The sequence below is a fragment of the Macaca fascicularis genome, chromosome 12 (assembly GCF_037993035.2).
Source record: "Macaca fascicularis isolate 582-1 chromosome 12, T2T-MFA8v1.1".
Lineage (NCBI taxonomy): Eukaryota > Metazoa > Chordata > Mammalia > Primates > Cercopithecidae > Macaca > Macaca fascicularis.
Genome location: NC_088386.1, coordinates 134,107,245 through 134,122,176, shown reverse-complemented (window position 1 = coordinate 134,122,176; position 14,932 = coordinate 134,107,245). Strand labels below are relative to the sequence as shown.

Here is a 14,932-nt window from a genome sequence, read left to right as displayed (position 1 = left end):
GGTAGCAGTTATAGCAGGCATTGGGCAAGAACCAGTGCTATGCCGGCTTCAGGTCTGACTCAGGACACTCCCAGTGGTGGTGGCCACGGGGGTGCTTGTGTTACCTTCCCCAGCCCCAGGCATCTCAATACAGAGCGAGAGACTTTTTTGTTTGGGAAAAAGTAAGGGAAGAGAACAAGAGTCTCTACCTGGTAATCCGGGGAATTCTTCCAGATCTTAGATCCTCTATGAGTCTGCAAGAACCACAGTGTTACTGGGCTTGCAGTAGTACCTAATGCAGTTACAGCTGCAGTGACCAAAAACATAGATCACAACACCTAAGTCTCTTCAAATACCTGGAAAGCCTCCCCAAGAAGGACAGATACAAACAAGCCCAGAATGTGAAGACTGCAATAAATGCCTAACTAGTCAATGCCTAGACACTGATGAACATCCATAAGCATCAAGACCATCCAGGAAAACATGACCTCACTAAACAAACTAAAAAGGCACCATGACCAATCCTGGAAAGACAGAGATATGTAAGCTTTCAGACAGATAATTCAAAATAGCTGTTTTTTAGAAAACTAGGCCGGGCACGGTGGCTCAAGCCTGTAATCCCAGCACTTTGGGAGGCCGAGACGGGCGGATCACGAGGTCAGGAGATCGAGACCATCCTGGCTAACACGGTGAAACCCCGTCTCTAGTAAAAAATACAAAAAACTAGCCGGGCGAGGTGGCGGGTGCCTGTAGTCCCAGCTACTCGGGAGGCTGAGGCAGGAGAATGGCATAAACCCGGGAGGCGGAGCTTGCAGTGAGCCGAGATCCGGCCACTGCACTCCAGTCTCGGCGACAGAGCAAGACTCGTCTCAAAAAAAAAAAAGAAAACTCAAAGAAATTCAATATAACACAGAAAATGAACTCAGAATCCTATCAAATCTAACAGAGAAGTTGAAATAATTAAAAAGAAGCAGAAATTCTGGAGTTGAAAAATACAGTTGACTGAAGAAGGTATCAGAGTCTCTTAATAGCAGAACTGATCAAACAGAAGAAAGAATTCGTGAGCTTGAATACAAGCTATTTGAAAATACAGTCAGAGGACACAAAAGAAAAAAGAATAAAACAGAATGAAGTATGCCTAAAAGATCTAGAAAATAGCCTCAAAAGGGCAAATGTTAGAGTTTTGTCCTTAAAGATGGGGGTAGAAAGTTTATTCAAAGGGATAACAACAGAGAAATTTCCAAACCTAGAGAAAGATATCAATATTAAAGTACAAGAAGGTTATAGAACATGAAGCAGATGTAACCCAAAGTAGACTACCTCAAGGCATTTAATAATCAAACTCCCAAAGGTCAAGGATAAATGATCCTAAAAACAGCAAGATGAAAGAAAACAAACAACATGCAATGACTCTCCAACATGTCTGGCAGCAGACTTTTCAGTGGAAACCTTACAGGCCAGGAGAGAGTGGCATGATATATTTAAAGTACAGAAGGAAAAAAACAAACAAACAAAAACAAAAAACCTTTTACCCTAGAATAGTAAAATCTGGTGAAAAAATTCTTCAAACACGAAGGAGAAATAAAGATTTTCCCAGACAAACAAAAGCTGAGGAATTTCATCAACATCAGACCAGTCCTGCAAGAAATGCTAAAGAGAATTCATCAATCCCTTTCATTGAAGAAAAGAACAGTAATGAGCAATAAGAAATCATCTGAAGGCACAAAACTCACTGGTAATAAAAGGAAGACAGGGCTGGGTGTGTTGGCTCATGCCTGTAATTCCAGCACTTTTGGAGGCCAAAGTGGGAGGATCGCCTGAGCCCAAGAGTTCAAGACCAGCCTGGGCAACAAAGCAAGAGCCCATCTCTACAGAAAAATTTAAAAAATTAGTCAGATGTGATATCATACACCTGTAGTCCCAGCTACTCAGGCGGTTGAGACAGAGGGTCACTTGAGCCCAAGAGGTCAAGACTGCAGTGAGCCATGACTGCACCACTGCACTCCAGTCTGGGAAACAGAGCAAGACTGTCTCCAAAAAAGGGTGTAGGGGACCAGGCACCATGGGGAGACAGGAAGGAAGGAAAGAAAGAAAAGAAAACCAAAAACAACCAGAACCCAACAAAATGGCAGGAGTAAGTCCTTACTTATCAATAATAACATTGAATGTAAATAGACTAAACACTCCAATCAAAAGACATAGAGTGGCTGAATGGATTAAAAAACAAGACCCAATGATCTGTTGCCTACATGAAACACTCTTCAACTATAAAGACAAACATAGACTGAAAATAAAAGGATGGAAACGGATATGCACAGAACCAAAAAAAAGAGCAGTAGTGATACTTAGATAAGATGGATTTCAAGACAAAAACTATAAAAATAGACAATATCACTATATAATGATAAAGGGGTCAACTCAGCAAGAGGATATAGTAATTGTAAATATATATGTACCCAACACTGCAGCATCCAGATATATAAACCAAATATTATTAGTGCTAAGGAGAGTGATAGATTGCAATACAATAACAGCTGGAGGTCAGGCATGGTGGCTCACACCTGTAATCCCAGCACTTTGGGAGGCCGAGGTGGGCAGATCACCTGAGGTCAGGTGGGCAGATCACCGAAGTGGGCAGATCACTGAGGTGGGCAGATCACCTGAGACCAGCCTGACCAACAGGGTGAAAACCCATCTCTACTAAAAATACAAAATTATCTGGAAGTGGTGGCACATGTCTGTAATCCCAGCTACTCAGGAGGCTGAGGCAGGAGAATCACTTGAACTCAGGAGGCAGAGGTTGCAGTGAGCCAATATCACGCCATTGCACTCCAGTCTGGGCAACAAGAGCAAAACTCCATTTCAAAAAATAAAAATAAATAAAAAATGAAAAAACAACAGTTGGAGATTTCAACACCCCACTTTCAGCATTGGACAGATCATCTGAACAGAAAATCAACAAAGAAACATCACACTTAATCTGCACTACAGACCAAATGGACCTAACAGATATTTACAGAGAATTTAATCCAACAGCTTCAGAATACATTCTTCTCCTCAGCACATGGATCATTCTCAAGGATAGAACATATGTTAGGCCACAAAACAAGACTTAAAGCAGTCAAAGAAACTGAAGTAATGTCAAGTATCTTCTCTGACCACAAGGGAATAAAACTAGAAATCAATAACAAGAGGAATTCTGGAAACTAGACAAACACATGGAAATTAAACAACATGCTCCTGAATGACCAGTGGATCAATGAGGTGATTAAGAAGGAAATTGAAAAATATCTTGAAAGAAATTATAGTGGAAATACAACATACCAAAACCTATAGGATACAGCAAAAGCAATACCAAGTGGCAAGTTTATAGTTATAAATGCCTTCATTAAGAAGAAGAAAAACTTCAAGCTGGGCGCAGTGGCTCATGCCTATAATCCCAGAACATTGGGAGGCCAAGGCGGGTGGGTCACTTGAGGTCAGGAGTTCAAGACCAGCCTGACCAACACAGTAAAACCCCATTGCTACTAAAAATACAAAAAAAGTCAGGCATGGTGGTGGCCACCTGTAATCCCAGCTACCTGGGAGGCTGAGACACAAGAATTTCTTGAGCCTGGGAGGCAGCAACTGCAGTGAGCCGAGATCATGCCACTGCACTGTAGCCTGGGCGACAGAGCAAGACTCTGTCTGAAAGAAAGAAAAGGAAGGAAGGAAGGAAGGAGGGAGGGAGGGAGGGAGGGAGGGAGGGAGGGAGGGAAGGAAGGAAGGAAGGAAGGAAGGAAGGAAGGAAGGAAGGAAGGAAGGAAGGAAGGAAGGAAGGGCGGACTTCAAATAAATAACCTAGTGATGCATCTTTTTTTTTTTTTTTTTTTTTTTTTTGAGACGGAGTCTGGCTCTGTCCCCCAGGCTGGAGTGCAGTGGCCATATCTCAGCTCACTGCACGCCCCGCCTCCCGGGTTCACGCCATTCTCCTGCCTCAGCCTCCCGAGTAGCTGGGACTACAGGCGCCCGCCACCTCGCCCGGCTAATTTTTTTTTTTTGTATTTTAGTAGAGACAGGGTTTCGCTGTGTTAGCCAGGATGGTCTCGATCTCCTGAACTCGTGATCCGCCCGTCTCGGCCTCCCAAAGTGCTGGGATTACAGGCTTGAGCCACCGCGCCCGGCCCCTAGTGATGCATCTTAAAGAAACGCAAGAGCAAACAAAAGCCAAAGTTGGTACAAGAAAGGAAACAATAAAGATCAGAACAGGAAGAAATGAAATTGAAATGAAGAAGACAATACAAAAGATCAATGAAGTAAAAAGGCTGGGTGCAGTGGCTCACACCTATAATCCCAGCATTTTGGGAGACTGAGGCAGGCAGATCACTTGAGGTCAGGAGTTTGAGACCAGCCTGGCCAACATGGCAAAAAAAATTCCATCTCTACTAAAAATACAAAAATTAGCTGGGCATGGTGGCGGGCACCTGTAATCCCGGTACTCAGGAGGCTGAGGCAAGAGAATCGCTTGAACCTGGGAGGCAGAGGTTACAGTAAGCTGAGATCACACCACTGTACTCTAGCCTGGGCAACAGAGTGAGACTCTGTCTCAAAAAAAAAAAAAAAAAAAAGAAAAGAAAAGAAAATGAAAAACATAATTACATAAGAGCCCCAGGAAAATCCTGCCCTTTTCTTATCACGCCTCACTGAAGCTATGCTAAAATATACCAATTTGGACCCAGAATCTAGAGAAGGTCAAACTTTTTCCACCTCCAATTTATTTCCCAGATATCTAGAAAAAAATTACAAAAACTAGAGGAGGGTCCCCAGACATCTCGGTGGGACCTCCTAAATGCAGCCTTCTGTGTCTTTAACAAGAAATGAGGAACAAAACATTCAAAAAGACAAGCATCTCCATTTAAAGTACCAGATGCTCACCTCTGCTGTCCAAAAGCCTCTCAATAACCCAAAAGGAAACTCTGCCATCTTTCTAGGAGTCTATTTCCAATGTGGCAACCCTGGACACTGGGCAAAGGCTTGTCTTAACCCCCAGCCCCCCACCAAGCCATGCCCAACTTGTGGTCTTTGGGGACACTGGAAAATGGACTTCCCCCAATGGAGACACCTTCCCCATCTGGGTGTGGCTCATAATGAAGCCCCCGGCCATCACAGGAGGAAATCTCTTCACTGCTGGTGCTGACAGCAGAGGACTGAAGGTACCCAGGATTCTTTGCCCCCATGTCTAGTGAGTCCACAGAATCCAGGGTAATTGGGATGTTATCTGGTAAGACTATTTCCTTTCTTTTGGATACTGGGGCAAGCCTATTGGTATTAACTATTGGCCCATTAGAACGTTCATCCATTTCTGTTGTTGGCATGAAGGGCATACAAGAAACCCCATACAAAAGCCCGCCTCTATACTGCTCATTTCAGGGAGTCACCCTCACTCACTCTTTCTTGGTCATTCCTCACTGTCCCACTCCTTTATCAGGAAGGGACATTCTACATAAACAGGGGGAATCATTCATTTATCAGCCCTACACCAAAGACACCCCTATTTATTATTATGTCAAGAACGGAAGCCCTCCTCAGACACTCCACATCAAACAGACTTAAATCTCAAATTTCTCGGCCATGTAAACCCCATCATATGGAATGCTAACTTCCCCATAATAGCTACCCACCATTCTCTAACCCAAATTTCACTGAAGAATCCTAAGCACTATATAGTGGTTCCAACATTGTCCCCTCAACCCTGACGGATTGCGGGGACTCAAGCCCATCATCTCCCGATTTGGGGGGCCAGTATTTTAATCCCCACCCATTCCCCCCACAATACTCCTATTCTTCCAATTAAAAAAACTGGACGGCTCCTATAGACTGGTTCAGGATTTGTGACAAATTAACTCCGCTATTATTCCTGTTTGTCCTCTTGTCCCAAACCCCTACACCCTCCTACACGAATTCCTCTCAACACTAGCCACTCCACTGTATTAGACCTCAAAGATGCCTTTCTTACTATCCCTGTACATCCCTTCTCTCAAAACCTTTTTGCTTTCACTTGGGCTGATCCTGACACAGTCTACTCCCAACAACTCACCTGGACTGTACTCCCCCATGGGTTTAGGGACAGCCCTCACTATTTTGGTTGGGCACTTCAATTAGACCTCTCCCGACCACCTCTACAACCCAGCATTTTGCTTCAATATGTGGATTTACTCCTTTGCACCCCCTCCCTAGAATATTGTATTCAACACACCACCAGGCTTTTACATTTTTTGGCTGAATGTGGATACTGGGTATCCAAAAGAAAGGTTCAAAAGTTTCATACCTAGGACTAATCATAACTCCAAATTCTGTCAGCATGAAAGCAACGTGTTCAACAAATCCCATTTCCTAAAACAAAAAGGGACTTACTTTCCTTCCTCAGATTAGAGGGATATTTCCAAATATGGACAGCAAATTTTGCCATTGTCACTAAATCCCTTTATGAACACACAAAAGAATATCTTGACCAACTCCTCACTCCCACCCCAGATCTTCATCATGCTTTCTCTCACCTAAAACGTGTGTTATCACAGGCCCCCGCTTTAGGCCTTCCAAACCCCCAAGACCTTTTCATCTATATTTACACAGTTCTCATAATCAGGTCCTTGGACTATTAGCCCAACCCATGGCAAACTCCCTCCAACCAGTGGTATATTTTTCAAAACAACTAGACCCCATTTATAAAATCTGGCCCCCTTGCTTAAACATTTTTGGCCACAACAGCATCAATAATTATCTCTGAGGCACAAAATCTCATGTTTTATGAACCTCTTCAGGTATTTTCTTCTCACAGTCTACAAGATATGCTCAGCCATAAGGTGCTCACCTCCAGCTCATCCTCTCGCATGCAAGCCCTATTTTCAACTCTCCTTCAACCCTCTAACTCTCTTCATAGATGCTCCCGACTAACCCCGCCACTCTTTACTTTCAACACCGATTTTAGACCCCAATCAACAGTCACGCTCTGATCTAACTGAAAGTTCTCTATGTATCACCGCCTTACTTGTACTCACATGAAAGGAGCCCCAGATTGGTTTATAGATGGGAGCACATCAAAAAACTCCAAGCAGAATATGCCATCATTGAAAGGATATCATGATGATATCCACTCTCTCCCACCTAGAAAGCCGTAGAGGCTGCCCCCTTGCCTTTGGGCACATCCTCCCAACAAGCAGAATTAGTTGCCCTAATAAGAGCACTAACTCTAGCAAAAAACACACAAGTGAATATATACACCACTTCTAAATATGCCTGTAACATTATCCATTCCAATGCCCAAATTTTGAGTGAGTAGGGCTATCTCACAGCTAAAAGAACCCCTATCATTAATAGAAAACGTATCCATCCTCTATTAAAGGCAGCTATACTTCCAGAAAAGGTTGCGGTTATCCATTGCAAAGGACATCAATCAGACAAAAGCCACATTTCTTTAGGAAACCATGAGGCTGACTATTGGGCAAAACACACCTCAACCAACCACCCAATTCCCCAACACTTATTTCTCTTCACACAACATGTCCCCTCCTTTAATCCAGAACACCAAACACAACAACTAATCACAGTGGGGACACAATTTAAACCCCCATACTGGTTCGTACAAAACAAATCAGTTCTACTTGACCCTGAAAAAACAATTCTTCTATTGGTCATTCACAACCTCTTCCACACTAGCCATTCCCCTCTGCAGCATTTCTTAAGTTCCCGTATACACATAACCCCAGATACAAAGAAACAGTTAAAAGCCATTTCCCGTCAATGCTTTATTTGTAAAAAAGCTTCACCCCACTTCAACACTAGACCCCCTTCTTTCCTAATCCATCAAGCCAAGTGACACCTTCCAGAACAGGACTGGCAAATTGGTTTTACCCATATGCCCCCAGTAAAAAGTGTTCGATTTCTTTTAGTTCTGGTTGATACCTTCTTGGGATGGGTCGAGGCCTTTCCCACAACCAACAAACGAGCTTCTACTGTACAAATTAATAGTAGAAATCATCCCCAGCTTCGGGGTACCTCTGTCTTTTCAATCTGATAAAGGCCCTGAATTCACTTCTCAAATTATTCAAACACTTGCACAAGCCCTACAAATCGCCTGGAAGTTGCACCTCCCCTCTCCACCTCAATCTTCAGGAAAGGTTGAAGAAATGAATGGCATTCTACAGAAACACCCTCACCAGGTACCCACACCAAACACATAAAGACTGGGTTACACTTTTGCCTTTAGCCCTTCTAAAAATTCGGGTGCTCCAATGTAAATCTCTAATGCTCAGCCCCTTTGAACTCATGTATGGGAGACCATTTGCCCCTTCTGCTCCACCTCAGGGTCAACCCCTCTCATTTCTCCTCTTGTACATACCATCTGCCATTTCATTTGGGAATATGCTGACAAATACCTGCCACAACCCATCACCGATTCCTCTAATCCCTTCCTACAGCCAGGAGACTGGGTTCTGGTAAAAGATCCCAGTCCTACCCCTAAATTCCCCCTTCACACCTAAATGTTTGATGACCTTACCAGATCATCCTTACCACATCCACAGCAGCAAAACTCCAGGGACTCCCCAACTGGTTTCATTGTACTTCTCTCAAGAAAACAGACTTCCCTTCACCACATACCCAAACAACCAATTCTAAAACCCCTTCAGCCTTCTCTTGTGTCTCCCAGGACACACTTCCCTTCGCCTCACCTGAATCCCCGAGGAAAAGGAGGAGAAATCTACATAAGCCGCTTATATCTCTTTCGCTCCCAAACTTTCATCACTTCCTAACTAACCTTGTTACACACCTTCAGTGGTACCCTTATGAAGCTCCCATTATACATCCTGATCAGCTCATTACTGCTCTATGGGAACTTTGGGTAATTGTCTGTGAGATGGCCATGATCCTGCTGGTTAAGTTCAAAGAATTTTCCAGGACTTTACTCCTACCCAAATAACTTTTTTCTCTTTTTGCTTGTTTCTTTCAATATAAATTCCCTAATCACATCAACCTCATCAATACAACCACTCCTCATTGGTCTCAAACTAGAACGCTCTATAAACCTTACACAATCTCTCTTGAGGCTCTCTTCCTTTGCTCTGCAGTGCTGGATGTGCTTATCGCTGTCTTCCTCAGCTTCCACAGCCCTTCCCACATTCCTTCATGACCTTTTAACAGGAAACACAACCCTACTTTACAAACTCCAAAAAGGAGCTTCCTTTTTTGAAAGAGCTGACACTCTGGTCAGCGATTATCCCACTTCCAGGGCCAATCAGGCCAACAAATTATTTCAAACCTATGATAACTCCCTACAGTGCCTTAAGCCCCAGGGCCCTCCCATCGAAGGGTTCATAACTAAACACAACCCCCTCTTACAACAAGCCTCACTTCGCTTTTCAGCCTCGGAAGGAAATTTCCCTGTAGGGTCCTTAACATCTAACCTATGCAATTGAACTATCATTGTTGAACGCCCCTCTGACCATCAAACTAATCGGGTTAACTACCAAGTATCACCTGAAGCAAATGGAGCATTTCTGCAGCTGGCTCGTTTGACAGCCTCTCCCTCAGTCAATGCCTCTGGCCTAAACTGTGCTGCTCCTAGTGCCCATCTTTTTCCGTGGCTCAATATCAATGCTGCAACATCCGACCGCATTAATCTGTAAAAAATAACTCTTCCTATATCTCTAGTATAGTAGGTGTCTCCCTGGCCTCCTCCTTGTCCACTTGGAGTAATGAACCAGAGGAAAGAACAAACACCTCATCTTTAATTCACTTATTTTCTGTCCACATCTCCGCTTGTATTTACAACAAAGGCTTGTTATTTTTGTGTGGCCTCAACACATATATCTTAGCCTCCCCACCAACTAGACCGGAATCTGTACCCTAGTTTATCTTTCTCCCTCCATTGGACTAGTTCCTCCTAATCAATCTTTACCTGTTCCAACCATCCAATATGTTAGGAAGAGGAGGGTCATCCACGTCATTCCTTTGATGGCTGCCCTAGGTATAATCTCCAGGCTTGGGATGGAAGCAAGTGGATTTGTCACCTGTTTAACATACTTGAAAGCTCTTTCAACAGAACTGCAGAGTTCGTTAGAAGATATGGCCCAAAGCCTAATAAGAGTCCACGACCAACTAGACTCTTTGGCTGGAGTAGTCCTCCAAAATAGATGGGAATTAGATGTTATAACATCTGAAAAAGGGGACCTCTGCTTCTCATTGGGTAAAAAATGTTGCTTCTATCTCAACCAATCAGGTCCAGTAAGAGACGCTGCTAAAAAAACTTAAAGAAAGGGCTAAGGCCGGGCTCGGTGGCTCACGCCTGTAATCCCAGCACTTTGGGAGGCCGAGGCGGGCGGATCATGAGGTCAGGAGATCGAGACCATCCTGGCCAACCAGTGAAACCCCGTCTCTACTAAAAAATACAAAAAATTAGCTGGGCGTGGTGGCGGGCGCCTGTAGCCAACACAGTGAAACCCCGTCTCTACTAAAAAATACAAAAAATTAGCTGGGCGTGGTGGCGGGCATGGTGGCGGGTGCCAGCTACTCGGGAGCCTGAGGCAGGAGAATGGCATGAACCCGGGAGGCGGAGCTTGCAGTGAGCCAAGATCACACCACTGCACTCTAGCCTGGGGGACAGAGTGAGACTCTGTCTCAAAAAAAAAAAAAACAAAAAAAAAAAGAGAGGGCTAAAAAGCTAAGAGAATAGCAAGACAACCAAATAAATTCTTGGTTTTAAAACAAAGTCCTAACATGGGTCATCCCATTCCTGGGCCCTCTCCTAAAAATATGCCTAGGAATAATGTTCTTACCCTGCTTAATTAACCTTTTTCAAAGATTTTTAACCAGCAGGATCATGGCCATCTCACAGACAATTACCCAAAAATATCTACAGACAGCGTTACTCCTACAATCAATCTGAAACCAAAGAACTCTCTGCTCGCTCCCCCAGCAGGAAGTAGCCAGAAAAAACGTGCTGCCCCTAGTCCTTTTCATAACTGTAGAGACTGGATTGACAGAACAGGAGCATCACCATCTTGGACAAACACCACCATTCTAAGTTCCCCTTGATTAAAAAACCACCTAAATCCCACCCCAAAACATCAGCCTAATGGCTAATGTCAGCATAATCGGAAGCATTCCAACCCTAAGATAAACCCCTCTTCAACAAGAAACATGTTAACCCCGAAATAGCCTCCCCTCCAACCAGAGACATTCCAACCCTGCAATAAACTTTCCCCCACTTCCAAAACCCTTAAGTATCCTTATTCTGTAAGAGAGAACGCTTAGTCTGTAAGAGAGAGTGCTCCTGATCAAAATTGGCCAGAATCCCCTCTCAGGTTTATTCTCTGAAATAAACCTGTCTTTGACTGTTGAGCCTCTTTTTGTATTCCTTTCCTCTTTAACTCTTACAAGCATTGTTACTTGAGTGTTTCTGCTGTAATGGAGGAGGCAGCATGAAGATCTCAAAGAGTTGCTAGTGAGAAGCCATGTAGATGAGAGGCATGAAGCCTTGTTGGGCTCCCTCCATGTCCTACAGCCAGAGAGCGCCAGAAACACATCTGACCTGGAATGAATTGGGCTGAACTCTTTGCATAGAGAGAGACCACATAACCTGGGGAACTTGGGTAAAGGGTATTGGAACGGACGCGTAAGATTTGGGTTTGTGTTAGTTGATTTGCGGAAACATTTATGGAAACGGGGCTTTGCTCTGGACTGGATGTCAGGAAGAGGAGGATTCCATGATTGGATATCTTGATGAAGCTTATCTAGATGGCAGGAAGACTAGACAAAGGCTAAACATGTAATGGTAAAGAAGCAGCAATCTTACTGGCCGAGACGAGGGAAGTTTGGTCACTTTTGCGGCTTGGACAGTGTTCCTGTTTTGTCTATGTTCAGACTTGATGACACAGTGGTCTGTTTTTTTGGTCTTGATCTGTATTATGGCCTGATGTTGGTGTTTTATGAAATTGTCCATATTCAAAGAGAACACTCAGGACTAGCTGTTTGTGCCAGACCAACCCCAAGTCCTGGCTGCAGAACCAGGCCAGGTCCCCGATGTCAGTGGCCGCCTTCCTCTTTATAGCCATAGAGGGGGACACCATCAAGGAGGAGTCCCTCTTCTCCGCTCCCCACAGAGACCAGTGGGTGCAGACAGGTCAGGGAATGCCTCCTTTCCCTCCAGCATCTTTTGGGGTTTCCGTCCTGACGCCCAGGGCCACTCCATCCAAGCCTCGGTTTTTCAGCCTCTAAAACAGCCCAGGAACCAGGCACGCCGTGGTGAAAGGAGGAGCCGAAGAGATGGCAAGAGCTCCAGAAAGCCTTCCCAGGCATCAGGGGCTGCCCTTGGATTGACAGGACAGGCCTTCTTGGACAGGAACTCAACGAAACTTGACAGAAATCGGACACCCCGGCCAAGGAAAAAGCACGAGGGGCCCGGGATTCGCCAAGGCGGGAAACACCGCAGGGCCCAGGCGGCACCGCCAGCCGGGCTCGCTGTCCGGGAGGGAGGGGTCTAGGCGCATGCGCACTGCCCCGCCCCTCCCTTCGCCCCGCCGCTCCAGCCGCCCCGCCCCGCCCGCGCGCAGCCCTCTGGGGCGGCCGGGCCACGACGCGCTCGGATTGGTGGCGTCCGGGGCTCTCCCTGCAGGTGACTGACGGGGCCGGCAGCCCCTGCGTGTCGCCCGCCCGCCGCCGCCCGCCCGGGGTGTGGAGCCCCGCCGCTACTCGCGGGCTGAGCGTCTGCCGCTGCTGCCGTCGCCGCCCAGCCTCCGCCATGGACCTGTTTGGGGACCTGCCGGAGCCCGAGCGCTCGCCGCGCCCGGCTGCCGGTAAGCGGTGTTGCCGCCGGGCAGGCCAGGGAAGGGAGGGCGGGCGGGATGGCGGCGGCCTGAGGCCTGGGGCGGCTGAGGCGGTGCCCGCGCTGGGAGGCGGCGGGCGGCGCGGGCAGCACGGGACCTGCTCCTGCCTGGCCCGGCCCTGTCCGGCCCACTGGCCGCCCCGCGAGAGGCCCAGTTGCTCGCGGAGCTCGGGGAGGCCGCTCCGCCATTTTCGCTACGCAGGAAGGAAAGGGCAGCGCCGCCCCGGCCACAGCCCCTCTGCGTGGCGGTGGAAGGCCCTGGCGCGGCAGCGTGGGCCGACCCGAGGGACCAGCTCTGAACGCCCGGCGGCCCTGCGGACCCCCGTGCCACACGATTCCACCCGCGGCCCGGGGTGCCCTGCGCGCCGCCAGCCCCCGGCTTCCGGGCCGCGCTTCACCCGCGGGCTGTGGAACGGCAGCGTTCAGGGCCGGTGCAAGTTCAGGGGCTTGGCGTTTTTTTGCACAGGAGATTGAATTAATCACCATCTTAATCCTTCGCGTTTTTGAAGCCTGGAAGACAGGATGCGTCCTCCGCCATCCTATGATTTTGTGATAATTAACAGTAGTTTTTTTTTTTTTTCCTGGACCACGGGAAGTTCTCCCTCTCCCTAAAGTTAAGGGGTCCGCTCATCTGCTGAGCCCTGGCCCCTGCCAGTGGGAGGCCCTGTGGGCTGTGGTTTGAGCTCAGCATCCTAGCAGCGTGAAACGGCCCGGGTTAATCCCTGCGTCCCGTGGGTTACAGTCTCCGGGTTTCATTTGTCAAAACGCGTGAATATTTCCTATGCAAGAGTTCCAGCTTGATGTTGTAGTTTAGGGCCTTATTACCAAACTTAACTTGGGGGCAGAAAACCTGGAAAACTTAAGACATTCAGATTTCCAGGCCCACCTCAGCCCCAATAAATCCGAATCCCTGAGAGTGGGGTTTCCGAATCTGTTACTGAATCCCCAGGCCAACCCAGCGGAGGCTGGAGACCAGTGGTTTGGGAACTGCTGTTGTAGGGCAGACGGAGGTGAGTAAGGCCCAGCCTTCGTTTTCTAAGAGCTGCTTTCTGAAGGGTGCTAATTACGGTAATTAAAACTGGCAAAAGTTAATGACTGTGGGAAATGCTGAGGACTCTTGAGGAGGGATTGTCGCGCACCGAGAGACTGGGGAAGGAGGCAGTGTTTGAATTAAGCTTCTAAAGATGAGCAGCCTTGTGATTTGCGGTAATTCTGGGCAAGAAAACATTTTATTTTATTTTATTTTTTGAGACGGAGTCTCGCTCTCGTCCAGGCAGGAGTGCAACGGCGAGATCTCAGCTCACTGCAACCTCCAGGTTCAGACAATTCTCCTGCCTCAGCCTCCCTCGTAGCTGAGATTATAGGCTCCGATCACCACACCTGGCTAAATTTTGTATTTTTAGTAGAGACGGGGTTTCACTATGTTGGGTAGGCTGGTTGAACTCCTGACCTCAGGTGATCTGCGCGCCTCGGCACTTACAGGTGTGAGCCAACGCGCCCTGCCCCCACTGACCATTCTGATGGTACAGAGCATCTCAGTAACTGATCCTGGAGTCTTTGAACTTGACTCAGCCATTCATTTTCAAAATAACCACGGTTCTAGCTGTGGGTAAAAATTGACATTGTGTAGCAGTCTTTTTTCTCTGTTGGTGGAGTATAATTTCTATCAATATATTTGGAGCAGTGTTTGGATTCACTGGTGTGCCTGTAAACCTATGAGTTTTAAAGTCTCCCTTGCCTTTTACCTGCAATTAGGTTCTGCTCGGGGGTAGGCTCCCTTTACTGACAAAAAACCTGGCAACTCAAAATCTCTTAAGGTGGCACGTTAGCAGCCTTTTGCCAGATACAGTGGGAAAAGTACGTCCTGTAGCCGTTTTTTCCAAACTCAGTTTCCAACCTCGACTGAGCTGAAAGGGTGGCAGAGGGGGTGCATGGTGTTTAAACTGCCGACCCCCCGAAAATGGATTGATTAACTGCTCCCCATCTGCCAGGAGGACCCTGACAATTGTCAACAGGTCCTGCTTGGCTGAGTGTATTTTTTAAAATAGCTTTAAAACGAAGATCTCAGAATTTGTAGATGATTGGAAGCTGAGA

At 46.7% G+C, this 14,932-nt stretch overlaps 1 protein-coding gene across 12 annotated transcripts in view; it reads left to right on the top strand.

The window, feature by feature from the left end:
* The first annotated feature begins 12,597 nt into the window (after positions 1-12,597).
* The window catches only part of ILKAP (ILK associated serine/threonine phosphatase), a 33,917-nt gene continuing 31,582 nt past the window's right edge, over positions 12,598-14,932 (top strand). For all 12 annotated transcript variants that reach the window (XR_012421629.1, XM_045368034.3, XM_074010627.1 and 9 more), the window contains exon 1: positions 12,598-12,809. Coding sequence is in view for 3 of the 12 variants with exons in the window: in XM_045368034.3 (XP_045223969.1) it covers positions 12,755-12,809 (55 nt within the window). In the remaining 9 variants the exon portion in view is untranslated. The remainder of the gene's footprint in view (positions 12,810-14,932) is intronic.